Source organism: Bombyx mandarina, chromosome 01, assembly GCF_030267445.1.
Source record: "Bombyx mandarina strain Sakado chromosome 01, ASM3026744v2".
NCBI lineage: Eukaryota > Metazoa > Arthropoda > Insecta > Lepidoptera > Bombycidae > Bombyx > Bombyx mandarina.
The window spans coordinates 6855763-6875386 of record NC_143208.1 but is presented as its reverse complement, the minus strand read 5'-3'; the positions used below and the strand labels follow the sequence as shown (position 1 = coordinate 6875386).

Here is a 19624-nt window from a genome sequence, read left to right as displayed (position 1 = left end):
AAAAGCACTTACGAAAAAAAATATAAAGGTTTTTATTCTATGTATTTATTAATTTTTTTCGATCCATTTATTTGGCAGAGTTGCAACTTTATGCACATGTTCATAGCATCAAATGATAGTAGACTAGACAAGGTTTAAGGAAAATAAAGTTTCAAAGCGGGACCTCGCGGTACTTAGCAGGAATTTAATTTAATGTGACCCGCTCCATACAAAAAAATCACAAAACACATTTTTCTGACCAAACTATAAAGTTTTTGTAATTTTTGCCCAAAACAATTATTATTGAGATTAACGAGCTCTACCTATCTACATAAAAAAATATATAAAAAAACAAAGTTGGTCCCTAAGTCACTAAAATCACAGTATCGACCCACTGTGCGCCGGACGTAAACTCATGTAATGTGTTTATTTTAAAAGCACGGTTAAGGCATAAAGATGATCTCATAATTTCCATTACATTAGCAAAGGCATTATCCCGTCTCGAAGGTTCGTCTGCCGCTCTAATTTCGGTCCGGACGACGGGCTATGGTAAAGAGGACATTATAATAATTAGATTGTTATCAGAATATTATTATAATATGAATTTACCAAAATTATAAAGAACGGTTGACCGAGATAAGTCGACGATATCGTGACGGACGGTAGGAATAGATTACGGAATAGCCGCGGGCGCTCCGTTTAATCGGTCGCTCTAAAATTTTGGTCCTTTAGAAAAGCACGCCACACAGCAAATCGATAACCGATCATTATAATGATTGGGCAGTAAACGCTACTTTTGTTCGTTATGAGTAGCTTGACGCACAGAAGTCTCGTCGTAATTTGAATGAGCAGGCGTGCAGGAGGCGCGTTGATCCTCACTCGGCTTTCATACCCTTGCCTGACCACACGATTTCATAAATAACAGATATACGCAATTCGAAAAGAAGTTCTACTGCATAGAAATTGCCTCCCAGTGAAATTCTTTCTCGGTTATTACCTCTACAAATGCGTTCTAATAAGGTACTCTAAACATGACGCTATCCTGACTCTAATTGCTTTAGTTCGAAAACAGTCGCCATTGTTTAGTAAGTTATATAAATTAAGTGATCGTCTGTAACTTTGGTGTCATTTAATTACAAAGTACTAAGCTTTAACATAACGAAACATCGTCTAGGAGTCGGACATAAAACGAATATATCCTTCTGCGGCTGTTTTCATAGGCGCCGCCATTATGAGTATAATAAACGTAAATCTTAGTGTTCCATTCGTTGGAGATATTATGTGAGTTGCAGCGTTGCCGCGGAAAAATTGTCTCGCACTCAAGTCCGAGTCGTGTCTGACGCCGTCTTAACTGCCGACCGGTACAATCATTACTTGCGGTTCTTGTGCCTTCGCAATAAAGTGCAACTTGGTAACGGCTTCCTATTCAAAATCGTTTGTGTAATCTCTAACAAATCCGGCTCTAAAACGAAAGACGCTTTAACAGACCCTTTATTTAAGCCTCGAACACAATTCTGCATCGTGATAGTGCATTACGATGTGCGCATTCACACGTGACTATGACTACCAAGACAGGCAAGGCTATTACAATTATTATGGTATACAAGCTAGTGTCATATGATGCGCTTAAAATGTATTAGAACTATGTTATGCTTCGAGAGTGCAAACGTGTTAAGACAGAAACGGGAATCGGAACGTTGATCGCTTTACGTATGCTAATTGCAGCACAGAGGGGTCTCGCTAAAACAATGATACGACCACTACACGACAAAATGACTTGATTCTTGCACTAAAATTGAAATGAGTTGTGTGCGTGACGCGCGTCCGTCACGAAATGCGAGTTCGCGTTGTGCGTGACGATGCCGATAGGGCACGACGAAATGACGCGGTGCGGCTGATGTGACACACACGCGCGCTTGCTGTCGTGTGCCCACGTTGGAGAATAGAGATGCGGCTCAATGCATCGCTACGATTCACTATTTGAATCAATCGCGCCCGCAACACATAACGATCATTTAACGCGTTTCGATTCAATTACCGTCTATCGGATTCCTATAGCCGAATTCCCAGTAGTTAGCACTCAACCGGGTTACTTCATTTATGGTCCGCTCGAGCTTTGGATGAGCCACAGCTCAATTGATCGTCATTGGACATTAATTCTGCCACGTCCGTAATCATTTAAGTACGTTATTAATGCAAATACCGTTGGTATATTAATAGTAACGGCGGAGCATAATTGTATTACGTAAGTTTATTGGTTCGTACTTGATGTTGGATGTTGGATAGACATCAGAGCGAGCAGGTGTCATTAAAAATTCATTATGTTTGAATTGAATTTAACTATCATGAGACCTAATAAATTACTGCAACTTAAATATATGTACTAATATTGAAGGGGAAGGAATTAGGGAACGGAATTATTGTAAATTAAAGTATCTATTTACGAGCTCACTCGATAGTAAAATTGTATTACCAATATAACTATACTACCGCACAATTCACGTCATTATTACACAGGAGAAAATCAAGTTAGAGATTAAAGGGAAAAATTCATAGAAGAAAAAGGTAAATACTTAGTCTGGCCATAAATACTGTTACAATTAAAAATAAACAAAATATTACAGTTGAATTTGGAATCTGTCATTTTTATATGACTGCTCATTGGGTTTTCTCATTTTGGCGCCAATACATTGTACAATATTTTGCGATATTAAAATGGAGTGGGGTGATAAATAGAACCGAATCGCTGTGATTGCATTACACAAAGTAGGTATGGAGCCAAATGCAATTTTTAAAACTCTCCATACGCTTGGTATTAGTAAAATGTTTGTGTACCGGGCTATTAATAGGTGCAATGAGAATGAGGAGTGACTGAGCCATACTTTTGTGAAAAAGGTATCAAAGCATCGGCACAAGTGTATCAAGATACCATTCTTGAGAAGGTAGTGAAGTCCCTTAACAACACCATGTTCAATAATCGAGAATGGTCCTTCCTGCAAGACTCGGCGCCAGGTCAGAAAGCTCGGTCTACGCAGTCTTGGTTGGAAACGAACATTTCGGACTTCATCAGAGCTGAAGACTGGCCGTCGTGTAGTCCCGATCTTAATCCGCTGGATTATGATTTATGGTCAGTTTTAGAGAGTACGGCTTGCTCTAAACGCCATGATAATTTGGAGTCCCTAAAACAATCCGTACGATTGGCAATGAAAAATTTTCCCATGGAAAGAGTGCGTGCTTCTATTGATAACTGGCCTCAACGCTTAAAGGACTGTATTGCAGCCAATGGAGACCACTTCGAATAAGCTTTTTATACTTTAAATTGTTTTATATTTATGCATTAAGCTAACACACTATAAAAGTAATAAATGATATTTGCCATAGATTTTTTTTTGTTTTCCTTTGTAACAGTATTTATGGCTAGACTAAGTATAGTGTACTATATTGTACTGAAAGTATTTGTAGATGATATGTAAGTCTTAAATTTTTAAAGTGGCACCTGTGACAAAGCTGAGAAGTGCGCGTTTGGGATGGTATGGACATGTGATGAGACGAAATGAAAATGAGGTTGGTAAGAGAGTGTTAACTATGAATGTGGAAGGATATAGAGGAAGAGGTAGACATAAGAAGAAATGGATGGATTGCGTGAAAGACGATATGGGTAAGAGGGGAGTGAGCGAAGAAAATGGTATATGATAGAAGAGTATGGAAGGAAAAAACATATTGCGTCGACCCCAGGTGACTGGGAGAAAGGCAGGAAAATGATGATGATGATGTAGAAGTAATTATAGAGGATCTAGAAAGCCGGCATCACATACCTATTATGTAATAATCAGGCATATTATTAAACATTGTTTTATGTGAGTTTTTGATTTAAACGAATCAAAATCTAAAAACTAATAAATAAAATGCATAACTTACTAATAAATAATTCTAGAATTAGTATTTTAAATTACTATACGACTCACACGAATATTGATATAGTTATTGTCGTCGTGCAAACTGTACATCGTCTACGAAACAAATGGAAACTAGTTGTAATCGCACTCGAGAAAACAATCTAAGCGTACACAGAACGGAAATCGGCCGCGACGACTGCAATTTGAGAGGCATGTTCCATCTTAAATTATCAACAGCTTTAATAACAAGCTTTAGTAAAGGCAAAGGCAATAATCGCCACGAATTAATTAGCTTAGAGCGAGCGCGAACGAAAACAGTAAAAGTAATGACGCGTTTTGCTGGAGCACGGTAACGTTGCGGGCTGAATGGGGTGCAATAGGCTAAAATGTACACCGCTCGGCGCGGCGGCCGGCGGCGGTGTTCCGCGGCGGCTTATAAATAACATTTTAGCGGGCGAAACGGGAGGCGTGGATTATGAGGTCGGAGGACTCAATTAAACTATGCTACCGGACCCGTCCTTTATTGTGGACTCTTGTCGTGACCTCCCACCGGATTTTCAGACAAATGACGCTCGACTCACAACGTTGTTCGCCCGTGAATTGTAATGGAATCGCACTTCAATCATTTTGCTAGTGATTACGTAGAGTTAACATCGAACATATTTTTATATGATATTAGTATTTCTTTTATCTATTAATAGATATCGTATTAGTTTAATTGTCTAATTTGTTAATTAAAGCTAATTTGATTTTGGCTTTAGAAGTGATGGCTATCTAATGAACGCTAATTGACGGTCCAAAAATGTACTAACACTTAGCGTACAATTTTTGAAACCTTTCTTTTTAAATTCTTTATTTGTTAGAATCATCTATAAGATTTGGAATATATACAATTTGTTAATTTAGGTTAAAAAAAAATTTATAAATTTCATATTGCCATTGACGATAAATACCGACAAACTTAAACGATACTAATGAATATATCAACTTTAATTTATGAAGCGAAAATAAATACCAGAAAAAACTTGCAATTAGACGGCTCCGCATAAATGACGATCGAATTATCAATTTCATTTAAATTTTAATTATTTTCCAGAACTAGTACCGGGGACCTATTAAGTATGTAATACGTCGAGCTGAATTCTCTTATTATACAATTCCGAAACAATCTATCAAGTCGTTTTGACGTATTACCGACATGAAGGATGCAAAAAGTTCAAATTAGCAATTTTCATAATTGAGAATGCGTCGATTCTGTCAGTGAAAAGAAATATGTATATAACAAGTGATACTCTGCGTACAAATTTATTACTTATTTGACAGTTCGGACATGTGCTCTTTATGCAGCAATGGTCACATTTGTCACGGTCTATGTTAGATGAGTAAAAAAAAAATTAAGCTGGCTGGCTTCTCTTCAAAGTAATTAATTGAGCTAGAGATTTTTCGCCGGTAAGACTAACATAAAATAAGACATTCGTTTAATTCTAACGAAAGGTTTCATATAAAAAAAAAACACTTTTTAGAACATTCTGATAATTTTATTAGATACAGGGTGCTCTTTTTACACTTTCTTGTTTTATAATTAAATTCAATCACTTCGACTTTTATTATCAAAAAAACGTTTCATAGGTTAAAACAGAATACATATTTTATAATAAGATAAGACTAGAACCACAAAACAAATCACGAATTACAAAAATGACTAGTATAAAAATTTTATGGCTAAAGGAAACAAAGCTAACTATTTCCTATGTTACTGTGTGATTATTAGCTATTACTTAATATAAAGCTAAGATTACATTATGATTTAAACTGTAACAAGAGGCCACTAACAAATCTACATCTAATCGCCTTAGACTTAGTAGTATTCTCACTGTTCTCTAAATCAATAATTAATTTTCTTAATTTTATTTTCTCTCATTAACTGTTTTTATATCTGAAAAGCTTAAGTGTCAGTTTCGACATTGCAGATGATATCATAATGCGAGCACTCAACAACAGAAATAGTCTTTTCAAGAGCTCTTAAAAAAAAAATAGGTATACAACACGAATTACACACCACAATAATCAACCACAATAGTCATTACTTTGTATAAATTAAGACCAACGGTCACCAGAGGCTACAGAGGCTGCAGACTTTTCATCTAGGAAAAACGAATCAAACACTTTGTTACGGTCTAAAGCGACGTGCCAGTCTAGTTTTATACAAACACATATTTTAATCAGAATCTGTTCTTTCTATATTCAAATTATAGTCTGCAATGACGAAAATGCTGTTACTGGAGATTAAATTTTTTGTTTAAAATCGTTCATAATATATTACCGATAAAACAAAATACGAACCGAAATATACCTACATACAGGTTATTTTGTTGTTCTTACATTATTTGTGTTGGTTTTATTTACAGAGCCAACAATGAAATTTGGAATATACTTAAGTCAGGTGTACTTGTGTTGTGTTGTTTAGAATTTTTTAAAGTAATCTCATTATTTAAATTATTTACTTAAATTGTATAGCGTAATCGAACAGTTCTGCTATTAGGTGATTTCAAGAAATATCAAGAATCTGAAGTAATCATTAATATTACGAAATAAGAAAACCAATTTCACAAAGCAAAAAATTAATGATCAATTTAAAAAATAAAAATAAAATAATTCACTTACAAACTGAAAACATTATGATTCTATTAATTGATAAAATAAAATCAATCAAATTAACACCGACTAAAATGCAATCTGCCATAAGCTGACAAGCGTTAAGCGCGACGTCGTTAGTGAAGCCAAGACAAATCCGCGAAAAGCCAATTCAAAAGGTATCGAATCAATTTTCTAATGTATTCGTTTGCGCGATTGACTCGTATAGGCCATTAAGTATTAACTGCTATCGAATCGACCTGAATGGTCAATTGCATTCGGTCAATTAGACGGAAAATTGAGCGGGATTACGCATACCCTTATACAAACTTTATGTGCTCGCGTCGGGAAATGAGAGACTCCGTCTAGATTTATAGTTCAAAGTATTCGAAACGAAATCTTTATGATGATTACAATTTGGTTTTTAGGGGAACAGGCAACAATAATAACAGGTTTTTCATTAAAATTTGTTCTTTTCGATACATTTTTTTACAGCAGACATATAGTCGCAATGTACAATTAATTTGAAACACAATCACGATAATCTCTCTTGTTATAAATTGTACCAATAATTATAGGAATGCCTCAAAAAAAAGTACATCCAATATTCATTATCTATCATTACGGCCGGCTAAACGAACGGGTTATCTGCGACATCGCTGAGGGCCTTGTTAAATAAAATGTAAATAAAAAACATCAGCACTCCGTTTAAGAGTCGGTTGAAATTATCACCTCATTCACAACTAGAAGATGAAACCTTTCGTCGGTCGCTTCATTAAAACGCGTAATCTTCAGGACAGATATAGCGAAGCTGTCAGCAAGTGCGAAAACTAAATTATACGATAGCGATACAAAAGAATGGAAGAAGGGAACGACAATAATTTCTATCGTGCCATTTTGTGGATCGTCGTTCTCTGGTGTTTGAGTAATAATAACATGTGATATGAAAATAACAGCTGTCCGTAAACCGGATCGCGCTCACCTGTGACCGTGGCTCGGGTGATAAGATCTAGAATATGTCTCGGAGACCAAACCAGGCGAGGACCAATAAACTGCAAGCTAAAATGTTACCTTAACGCACTTAATGTTGTAGTTTTATTACGCTTTTTTTTTTGGTCGTATGCTCTACAGTATAAATACTAAATTTTAACGATGGGGTCACCTCTACCTGTCACGTTTATCTGATCCCGACGACAGGCGCCATCTGATTTTTGGACTGGAAACCGTGCGGGTGACAAAATTGACGGAGCCAACGCTAATCGCACCTAATGAGATCGAGTTAAGATCCACATTCGAGCGGTCGAGCTAGACAGATGCCTCATTATCTATATTGGCGATCGAACCCAATACGTCGTAGATAGCGTTAATTAGTAAATATTGTTTTTCGATGTTCGAGTTATTATCGTTCGCGTTCATCGGTTAAGTAACTTCGTAAGATCGTGATCGGTCAGTTTATGTTTCGTTTTGAATAACTGATTTAATAATTTATAAGCGGATGCTTTTTTTTTTTTTAATATCGAGCAAGTAAAGATTGTGATTTAGTAAAATATGATTTATGGCAGATCACAGTGAGGTCTTTAAATTATTATTCAAAACCCTCTCTCTAAATCAATTAAACTCAATCATATATAGTTTATCACTTGATAATAAAGATATATATAGGTGGTGGTACGAAAAAAAAAAACATTAAATTTCTTACTAAGTCCGTAGTCAACACTAAAACAAATTTGTAATAAAAAAAAAACAAATTTGACATGAAAGAACAGAACAGCCACGCTCAGCCAAATTGAATCAATACTATCAAATCCATCACAATTTATGCACGAGTGAAACATATTAATATATAAAATACCTGATGTAACTAAAAAGTGACTTTTGCTTTTAAACATGAAGCTGCTGTCTAATACGAAAAATAACGTATTCGGGAATGCCAACATAACTACATAATCTCAGTGGAGAAGAATATGAATGGTAAGTAATATTATAGACTGAATAAAATTCAAAATGTAAAATTGTTCTCAAAAAAAAAAGCAATAAAATATATCATTACGAAATGCGATCGAAAAAATCTTAAAACTTTCAATGACAACGATATATTAATTACGAATTAAATTGAAATATTATTGATTTAATTAAACCGGTTTCACCTTTAAATACACTATTAGATCGATGAATACAATAAAAATACTCTCAAAATTAATTCCATCTCAGACGCACCTCCAAAACTCATACGCGAATTTCAACTTTATTTTCAATGTATTTAAGCGCACAGATTTCGAAACATGATTAGCCATCGCGTTAACGTTAACAGTTCTAATTATAACAAACAAATACGATGTATTTATAAAAAAAAAAAACGAATTACATCTTGCAAAGAAATCAAGAAATATACTCTATTCCATAAAAATGGAAGAAAGAATTACAATCACATCACAAACAAATCAAGATTGATAGAAACATTTTTCAACAAAAAAACAGAGTTGTTTTTGAATTGCTAACAGTACTCATATGATATTTATAAAGTAGCGAGAAACACATCACAAGAAAAATACTTATTATGAAATCATAATATGTGACTGCTGAATTAAAATGTACCTTAATGAAGAAGTCATTCTTTATCAAGGTAACAATCAAAACAACGTAGGTAATTACAATTGGAATCGTACTCTTTGAATTATTTTTTACCAGACTCTCAGAATTTGTTTCATTATAATGTGGAAGTGTTACTGAACTCCGACTTTGATCAATTAGTTATACCTATGTAGCAAACTGATATGTCAATCGCTTTCAATAAATAATTTACTATATGTCATTAATGTAAAAAAAAACTGTTTTTTTTTTATGCTGACAACACTTCGTGTTTCAAATCAAAAAGGTTTAAATAGCTGCGTTTAAGAGAGACGTAGCATTGTCATTTTAAAAGGACTTTAGTACCTTTTTGTTCTGATTAGCACATGAAAAGAGTTGTAGCTACGAATTCCAAAAACATACTAATTGAAATTAAGTGTCCGAAGCTGTTATATGTTTGGGCTAGATTCGAAAGGCGGACTCAGTGGCGGGCTCCAAAAGACTCAACAACAGGTGGACCGTCAGGTAAGGTACCCGTACAGGAAAGAAGGTCCGTAATTAATGACATGTACTTGTATTGTTGGGATAGATTAAGAGCGATCGTTATGTTCGTCGTGTAATTTATTCCAGGAGTAATTGATAGGTTCGCAGATCATTTTTTTTAAATTTAAATTATATATTGATGGCGCTCAACCACTTTTTGCCTTTTTATAATTTTAGCTAAAGGTGCATTTTTAATTGAGTGCTGCTAGTAGATAGATCAACAAACTACTTCACCGATACACTTAGCTCAATTAATTGCTTCATTGAATGTATGATTCGTTACATACTTCTATGATCAACAATCCCAATATACTGCACTTAACTGCTTCGTTGAATTTATCTATCATTCGTTCAATACTTCTATCGTGTATCGTCAATAATAGAAAACAATATACGGATATACGACTATTCTAACAATAAATACACAGATACATTGAAAACAGCAGTATTTTTAATTGTTAGTAACAATTATATTCCTCGAAATTTTGGCTTGCTTAAGTCTTTGTTGAAACATTTTCTCACAGCTCAGGATCGATTCACTCGACGCATTTCAATGATGTCTCTCTCCATCGATATCTGCCATTTAGTTAATGGATAGTAGTGCTGAGTTGTATCGTTAGATGTTCCGATCCATACATAGACTAACGCTTCGCCCATTAGGTCTCTCTTACCCTAGATTTTGCTGTAAACATGAAATTAGACGTCGGCAGCCAATCCGACGCCACAACTTAAAAGGCTTGTAACTTGATGATTCATTAGTAATAGGATATAGTGGACACATTTCACGAAATCAGAGGTCAAAAGACCTAAATACTTGTCACTATTTTTAGGTAAACGTTTTTACAGTTTCAGTAAGCTTCTTCATTTGAATAATTGCATGTTTGCCAAACATAATGGAATCTGCCGTGTCTAGAATTGTTGGAACGCTGTTAATTTTTTGTTTTAATGCCAAACCGTAATATGTTTATGGAGTACCTACCTATGTAAGCTTAATAATGAAGATACTAATATACGTTTTATATATTTTCTATTTTTGTAATTCTATTTTTTTTTTTTTTAATTTGGAACTCATTCGTGCCACCCATGTCAAATTGTGGTCCAAACGTCGTTCTCCTAAAATCATTGTCATGTAATGTAAATTCTGGTTTATGATGCTTATTAAAGTGGAACCAATAAAAAAGTTGTTTACTACTACGCGTGTCATTATTCGTTCTCTCTCATACTCATATTAGCGTTTAATGAATACATTTTCAATTCGTTGTAGGACGCGTCAACTATATTAATGGCTTTGAGTTTTTGCCTTCATAACACACTGAACATCCAACATGTATTTTTGTAATACCCAAGACATTCGTTGCAAGTCTTATTAACTAAAATTAATCATGATTAATTTACGTTCTCTGAATATTTATTGGTTTTTGTGCGGAAAAAATATAAAGAAAGTAATTCAGTTATTATTATTAAATAACATCGTCATTAAATATCCTTAGTCATATGACCGACGGCAAATTATAAACGTGCACTGCTATACCTACGCGTTTTTAATTATTGTTTATGAACGAAATTATTATATGATACCTGTAATGTTCTGTGCTGATGTATAACATGTTGGTACCCAATAAATAAAATAAAATAAAATTAATCTTTGAATATGATTGACTCTAAAAATTAAAATTCATAAGCATTTAGTGTAAATTAAGACACAAAACTAGCTATTAGTCGTTGTGAATGTTGTCAAACGTGAACCTTCATTAATCTTTGTTACAACTTGCATAAATAAGTTTCTTTGTAATTATTAATGTACCATTTATAAAAAACAAACTTGTGGATGTATCAAAATTACGTTTCATACCATAAAAAATTATATACGAATTGTCAATGTATTAATGTATAATGTTTTAAATGACTTTTTTTTAATATTTGCATTACGAAGAATTAATGACTAGTACCATTGAGAGAATAAATAATTTTTCGATGTCGTTTTAAAGGATTTTGTTACGATAATATTACGTAATTATAAATTTGTTATTCGGCTGTGACCTTATTGTAACTGCATTAGATTAAATTAGGATTTACCAAATGAGGTTAGGTTGACCAAATGTTAAACCTTATTAATTAAATATAACTCATGCATGACATACTTGTATTCTACAGTGTGTTATTAGTTATTTGCACGTATCGCGTATGTACATCAAATAGGCCTAATTTGTCAATATGTGGCCATCTTGTGAAGTGTCAACCTATCATGTTCTGTTGCCCGAATATTATAAAGATGTTATAATGTACAAACTTTAAAATACATTAACAAATACAAGACGTTTGTTTATTATTATGTTTTAACTTTGATTACTTAACACAACGATTTGTTTTCTAACGCATCAATAATTTGTCTTTAATCTTACTTTGAATTGTATTGTTACTTCAATAGCATTTAAATGTGCTCAAAATGATCAAAGTACATTCTGATATTAATAGTTTACGATTTAGGAACACAATTTTAACGATTATTTCAATATGTCATATGATACAAATTTGTTTTTGTCTATGCCATTTAAAGGGATAGGTGCGATATAAAATATTGTCAACTAACCTGCGAGGGGGGCGCGTATGAGTAACCAAATTGCGCGTACGCTGCCATAGGGACGATCATATGGGCGGCTTCACACAATACACTGTCTATCCAGGTCTATATATTATATCACGGACGTATTCGTTTCTTACTAATATGTCTACTACTATTAATTATATCTAGTATCACAGGTTGTTGCGTTCGCGACGGCTGCGCGTCGCGCTGCCATTCCTGCGCGCGCTTCGCATGTCGACCCTCGTGCTAGTCAGCGACCGGCCTGTACCTTCTTCACGCTTCCGAGGTTCAACACCGACTGGCGCGCGCTCGACAACCAAAGCCCCTCCAACCTAGGGGACGTACCGTTAGACCGCGCCTGCCGGGCGGAGCGAGTCCTTCTGCGCCAATAACAACTACAATTCTCCGTCCCTTTCGATAATGTAACGGTAGGTATTGGGAGTCGCGTTCCCCTCCATTTGTCTAGTAACGCCCGCGACATCGTCGACGCCCACGTCCGGGTGGGGCGGAGGAAAAAAGCGGCACAGTCGGGCAGACTTGATCATGTTTATGGGTTTCCGTCGAGACAGTCGGCCAGCCCTGTGCCGCGACCAAACAAATCTCTAGTGGCAAAAAAATGGCTCGACCGAGGACAAGTTGTTTCACCTCGTCAGATTTACGAACAACAAGTCCCGAGTATACCTTATAAACAACGACATCTCCGATCGACGCTGTTTTAACCATTTTGCACTTAATACATTACGCGCTATGCGCCATAGTTACGGGGCATCGTTCAATGATTATAAAGGTATTTTCTAATAAAAAAATAAAAACAATTGTAAATATTTAAAAATTACCATGACCAGAATTAGGTGAGTTTAGAAATTAAAATTAAACAGGATTTTTTTTGATGTAATTTGAAATTTAAAGCTATTTTTACTTAAAGTGGATTTGAAAATTGAATTATTAGAATTTCTGTAATGTAAATGAATATTTGTTTTTACGTTCAATTCTATCGGCTTAATCAATAGAAGATAAGCTCAATCGAGTCGCGTTTGAACCAAAATCACAATAATTTATCAAACCAATTGTATAGTACGCAGTTTATCGTACCGGGTTCATGAAACCTGTACATGTGTCAGGCGTATGATGGAAAAGCGGAAAGATGCGGAACCATTGTTTCACACGGTTTCGCGAATGATCAGATAGGTGGCGCCGCGATCAATAAAATTTTAAAAGCCTCCTTTTCCATCTTCTGCGAATCAGTTGTTTGATTACTCGTTTTCTTTATAAACATTATTGTAGGTATATTTTAATGAGTGGACGTCTGTACGCTGAGAAATAGAGATTTTAATGAGTATTAGTAAATCATGAAAAAAACATTTTGACAGATAGAGATTGAAGTCTTCTGTTGTTTATTGATGTTTTACTGTAACATCCTAATCTATGATACAATGCTATTGTCCAAGCGGAACGTATAAATAATTATGTAGTGCCCATTAGTAGTTATGCAATATTCCTAATAAATTGCTTTAAATACGAAATACCAAGTTGAAGGATTTAAGTAAAATAGGTGAGGTTATTTGGCATTACGTTGAAGCTTATGGCTGAAGCCCTTATTTAATAATGGTAACGAAACATTAATATATTTCAGGACTCTTTATTTAGAACGAAAATAAAAAAAAACTTCTCGTCCTTGCTAAACAATGGAAATGTACTGTACTTTTGCTAAAACTGCAAACTAAACGTTGGTCCAATGTTAATTACGGAAGGGTTTTGTTTGTAAGCTTTTCCTATTGGCTTATTAAATGCACAACGGGCTGTTAAGGCAACTAATATCTTTGTGAAACAATTTATTTGTAGGCTACTTCGTTTTGTATTATAAAAACAGCCATTAGTTCTGCGGTTATTATTACGTGTGTAAGTTTTTTTAGACAAGCACAAAGTTGTAAGTATATGATAAAACCGAAATTAAAGTCACATAATTTTACTATTAAAGGGCAAATGAGAATCAAAATATCGTGTTACACAAATTTGACGTCTAGATTGCAATATGATCATTCTAATTTAAATTAGTTTGTTTTATCATTTTCATTGTAATCGTATTTTTTTGTTCGAATTAAAAAAATATCGTAATCGATAGATAGGTGGAATGTAGATAAGTCTGCCATTGCTTAAATCGTGAAAATGTTTTTTTTTCTTACATATTCGTTGGTACCCTACGATATGTAAAATTTTCCAGTTGAAAAAGTGACGTGTTTTCAATATGTTTTTTTATTTTTTATTGCTTAGATGGGTGGACGATCTCACAGCCCACCTGGTGTTAAGTGGTTACTGGAGCCCATAGACATCTACAACGTAAATGCGCCACCCACCTTGAGATATAAGTTCTAAGGTCTCAGTATACTTACAACGGCTACCCCACCCTTCAAACCGAAACGCATTACTGCTTCACGGCAGAAATAGGCAGGGCGGTGGTACCTACCCGTGCGGACTCACAATAGGTCCTACCACCAGTAAAATCATCTAACAGAAAAAAATCCTTATGACAAAATGCGCGCGTCAGAAAAGAAAGGCAATTTTAAAATTTTTAATTGACCACTCAATAATTTTTGAAGTTGTTAAGAATTAGTAATGCCAAATGTAACCAGAGTACCTACTTTATAGATTATCGCAATGAGCGTATTGTGCGTATTGAGGGCTGATTTTGAGCTCTCACGAGTAGGAGGCATCATCCTGCAAATATTTCTGTAGGTACATACCTACAGCTGTCTTGCGTTACGTTTTGAAGTGTACGACAACCGTTTGACAACACGAGGTCACGTCTTAGGACAAGTTATTATATGAGCAACGGGAAAATCATGATTTATACGACCTCTCCCTTTATCCTATAAGAACGATCAGTAGAATCGGTTTCCGTTCAACATTAGGCCATCGGATAATCGTTTGAATACAACGGGCGCACTGCCAATTACACCACAGACGAAGCGTTCAAATATGAAATGTAATATGTGCTACATATATTACATAAAATAGGAACGACTGTAGCTATATCGTTAGGCAAATTACGGTTAGTTAACTTTCATACAAACGATAATTATCTAATTAACCAACAAAATAAATTGTTCTGTTCGTTGTTCGTATTCAAATAATTATTATATAAAATAACGTCAATGGAACCCTAAAAACCAACAAATTAGAAGTTCAACGAACCGAGAATTAATTAAGTAGACACAAAATTTGAACTTCGCTAAAACTTTCAAGTAACATAATATGATGAACCCTTTCGGTCTTCGATCTCAAATGGAACTTACTAAAATAGATTTTGTCGATCGAAATCTGATCTGTTGGTCGCAGCGATAGTTGTATATCATTTAATTACCTGCTTATTACGTAAGTTATAGTATTAGGGCGTATTCTGAGCTCAAGGCACGGTCTTACAACCCTGTGCTTTTTCTGCCGCGAAACAGCCACGGATTCCGGTTTGTTAGGTGGTACAACAACCATTACGGTAATAAAATATAATTCAGAGACACATTTCAAGGTGAATTGTGGGTTTGTCGCCTGTGTCTATATTGGCTACGGTACCATGAAACGCTATAGCCAGATTTACACTGCATAACATATGCATATTGAAATAAGTAAACTTTCCCGTGCGGGTATCACATGCCGGTCAAAATAAAAGCACACACGACCTTCACTTAAAGCTGTAATTACGTGCTCAACATTTTATAATTTAATTAAGTAACGAACAAATATGTATAAAAGTCATGGACCGTAGTGTGTAATACAAATTAAATATAGCCACAAAGTTGATTTAATATTAATTAGTAACAAAATTTATTTAGAAAAATAATTTCAAAATTATCTATTTAAATATAAAAATGAATTGCTGTTCGTTAGTCTCGCTAAAACTCGAGAACGGCTGGACCGATTTAGCTAATTTTGGTCTTGAATTATTCGTAGAAGTCCAGAAAAGGTTTAAAAGGTAGATAAATGAATGAAAATGCTCGAAATTAAATAAATATAACAATTTTGTTTTTCCTTTGATATGTCCCCCTCGGACGGATTCCTTTTGTTTGTTTTAAGCTTATTTTATACAAAAGTTTAGGTCTTTTATTTATCGATTAAGCACTACGAAGTCTGCCGGGTCAGCTAGTAAATTTATAAATAATTGAGATTTATGAAGAGATCTGGTACTGGACGAGTTTAACGATTAGAGTAATTTTTGCTATTGTAGAGCTTTACACTTTTATTTATTATTTGAATTTTCGTCAATTCTTATCACACGTCCGTGCATTTCAAAAAAGTATCCTTCTTCTTTACGATTCATTTGAGCGAACGAGATTACTATCCGCTTTGAGACATGAGGTCGAAAATTTAATTATATAAAAACTATCCGACACTTGAAACCGGTAAGCATGATTGCTTCACAGTAAAATATGCAGAAAGACGATATAGTGGGCAAATTAAAAACAAACCGTTTTCTTTAGGTGCCGTCTGATTTTTGTTATATGTCATAACAATGTATACTCTCATTGTGAAAAACACGTGTTAAGCATGTACTTCATTAGAAAATAGAGTGCATGCTTACGGGATTTAAGTGCAAGAATAGTCGCATCGCTTAACACGATTACACCGGGCGTTTTTCTGGACAACAACGAATTTCGACCAACATGTCAACAACACCTGTGGAATGGAAAAATACTAAACATTAATGGTGCTAGTTAGAGCGACAGCTCCGCAAAACAAAATGAGAGATTCTGTCTTTCCTTGAACATTAAATTGCTTTTTTTATATCAAAAATAGTCAGCTTCGAAAACATAACGAAAAAAAAAATCGTATTAATATACTTAGGTATGGTAAAACTATTTTCTGTAGCATGCTTAAGATTCATAATTGTTGTTCTGTTCAAATAGTACTGTGTGAAGGGAAGCCTCAACAACCTCATGACGTCAGCAGTATACCTCAAAAGGTTGCGGGCGGTATCAAGACGGAGAGACAATGAACTTAAGAAATGTAAGAAGGTGTTTTTCCGACGACGGTTTAGTTAAAGTTAATTTTGAGTTTACTTTAGTAATGAATACATCTGTATATAACTAAATACATACATATCTAGTGTGTTTTATTTATAATGTAGGTACGTTATTACGGAAGTGTATGATAATACTATTATTGGAATTTTACTTTTCATCACCACGAGTACCTTCGTGTGTATAATACCTATACTGAAATATCTGGAACACACAGCAGCTAGTATCTAGATATCCTTTGTTGATTGTTCTTCCTGACAGGAATAGGAATAGGAATAAGCACGAGAACTTTCCCTTGGTTTACTTTAGATAGAATTTTATTTTTTAGTGAACTATTTTTTACTGGAACTTTGACTTAATTGTAATGATGAAATGATTTACAAGAGAAATTTGTTTTGTCATATTCAATGACTATTAACATGAATAATAGTTTTTAAATCCTATTTTGTACGAAATGTGCAATGCTGTGCAATGCTGAAAACGTTTTATTAAATATTTTTTTCGGGTTTCTTTTAGACAACTTTATCAAGGTAGTGTATCTAAAAACCAATCAATGAAAATTTTAATAAGGAACAGATTTATTCATAATTTAGTAACCTTAGTCACCTTAGTAGGTACTTGTAATAAATTTGTATCTTTCAATGTTTTTGTCATAATACGAACCAATCTTTGTCATTTCGAACTTAGTTTCCTTATACTTTATTAGTCTAGTTTTATTGATTTGCAAATAAATATTTCACAAAATGTAAATAGTAACAAATCAAGTTCTTAATTTTTACCAAATAGAACTCTGAAACGCACCAACAAGACGCATAATTCAACAACAATCTTTTTGTTTTGTTTGTAAATACGAATATGCACGGGGTGCAATAAAATAAATGTCCAATATGCTGTCTCGAGTCTGTTACAAGACAATAAATTATATGAAAAAGGTAAATGTATCTATCTCATTGTGAACTAGTAATTGCACGTATTTTAGTCGTTTTTTTGTCGATTTTTATTTTTTGTTGTTATTATCATCTGAGCAGTCCAAACGGCTGACTTACCTAACGTTAAGTTTTTATCGGCGTTCACACGTCAACCTGGCTGAAGCAAATCTTAAGACTTTTTACTACTCATCCTTCAGTAGCCTCGTGAGGCTTCTCGAGGTGCATATCACGTCATTTTGGATCCTCCCGATCCACTAACGGTGCTTTTAGGTACCTCAAGCACCAGTAATTGTTCTTGTTGAACCCGTCGCTTGCAACGAAGGGCTCGGCGAGTAAATTAACCCATAGACACAGCCCAATGAGTTTCTCGCCGGATCTTATCAGTGGATCGCGTTTCCGGTTGTAGATTCTACGAAGCACTACTCTTGCTAGGGTTAGTGTTAGTTAGCATGTTTGACTCCATGAGCTCACCTATTTGTTAGGGTTGCGATGAAATGGCCTCTGAAGGCCATCAACTTAGGTAGGAAAAAAAAACTGACACTGGGTGAGCTTACGGAAATCAACCTCTGAAGGCTTGCCAACATCTACCTTAGCAAAAGCAGTGTTTCGCTGAATCTACATCTGGATTGCAATAGTGACCCACTGAGACGATCCAGTGAGAAACTAACTGTGTCTGTGGGCTACATTGCACGTCAACATTCCGTCGTTATGAGCATCTGAAATGTCATGATAAGGGCGCGGCGGTTGTTCCCTGCCCCGTCATCTGAGTCGGATACCTTGAGATATCAGGTAGGGTAAAGCCGAGATAGATGCCCCACTTTTTGAAATAGTCATGTAATTTTGAAAATATTAATTTTATACGAATAATTTCTATTAATGTAGTTAGCTCAATCCTTTATGTTTAATTAGTATAAACTTTTTTTAACCTATCAAATACAGATTTTGCAGAAATTCGTTTTTCGTAGAACCTTTTTTTGGAGGATAGATGCCTACCTGTATGGATAGTTGCCCCAACAAGAAAATACTGAGTAGGATAGATGCCTGCAGTACAGGATAGATGCCCTTTATACCGTGTAAACGAAAAAACCAAACCAAATATTAAGAAGTTCTATTCCTAACAGAGCAATTGTCTCCAAGAAACATGGGTCATAATAATAAAAAATATTTTGTATTTTTTAAGTCTTTGAATGTTTATAATTAAAAGATAATTCTCATGTCACACAAATGATCATAATTAAAATTTTAAAGCGTTAAGTAAGCGTAAGCTAAACTACAAATTTTTTACTTTCAATATGCATTATCCTATTTTTTATTAAATTAAATTTTACAAATATTTATTCAACAAAAATATAAATTCTTAATTGTTTATAAAATATTCACATTAAGTGTCAATGTGTACATTGCCAAATCATATTTTTTTATATTAAATTAACACAATAAAGATATCTTTATTATTTTGTCCAATTGAAGTTTAACTGG

The 19624-nt window shown here is 34.4% G+C and overlaps 1 protein-coding gene and 1 long non-coding RNA gene across 6 annotated transcripts in view; one reads left to right on the top strand and one right to left on the bottom strand.

The window, feature by feature from the left end:
• The window catches only part of LOC114244505 (homeobox protein araucan), a 134272-nt gene that overhangs the window by 55974 nt on the left and 58674 nt on the right, over positions 1–19624 (bottom strand). For 3 of the 5 annotated variants that reach the window (XM_089728414.1, XM_028176336.2, XM_028176337.2), the window contains exon 1: positions 12211–12502. The exons of the other annotated variants lie outside the window; for them this stretch is intronic. In XM_089728414.1, coding sequence (XP_089584540.1) covers positions 12211–12270 — 60 coding nt within the window. In that variant the 5' untranslated portion in view covers positions 12271–12502. Of the gene's footprint in view, positions 1–12210; positions 12503–19624 lie in introns of those variants that run through there. 5 annotated transcript variants of the gene reach the window in all.
• Positions 12673–17297, top strand: LOC149503479 (uncharacterized). Its single transcript, XR_016323268.1, has 2 exons — positions 12673–13055; positions 17103–17297. It is a non-coding gene; the product is annotated as an uncharacterized LOC149503479 (long non-coding RNA).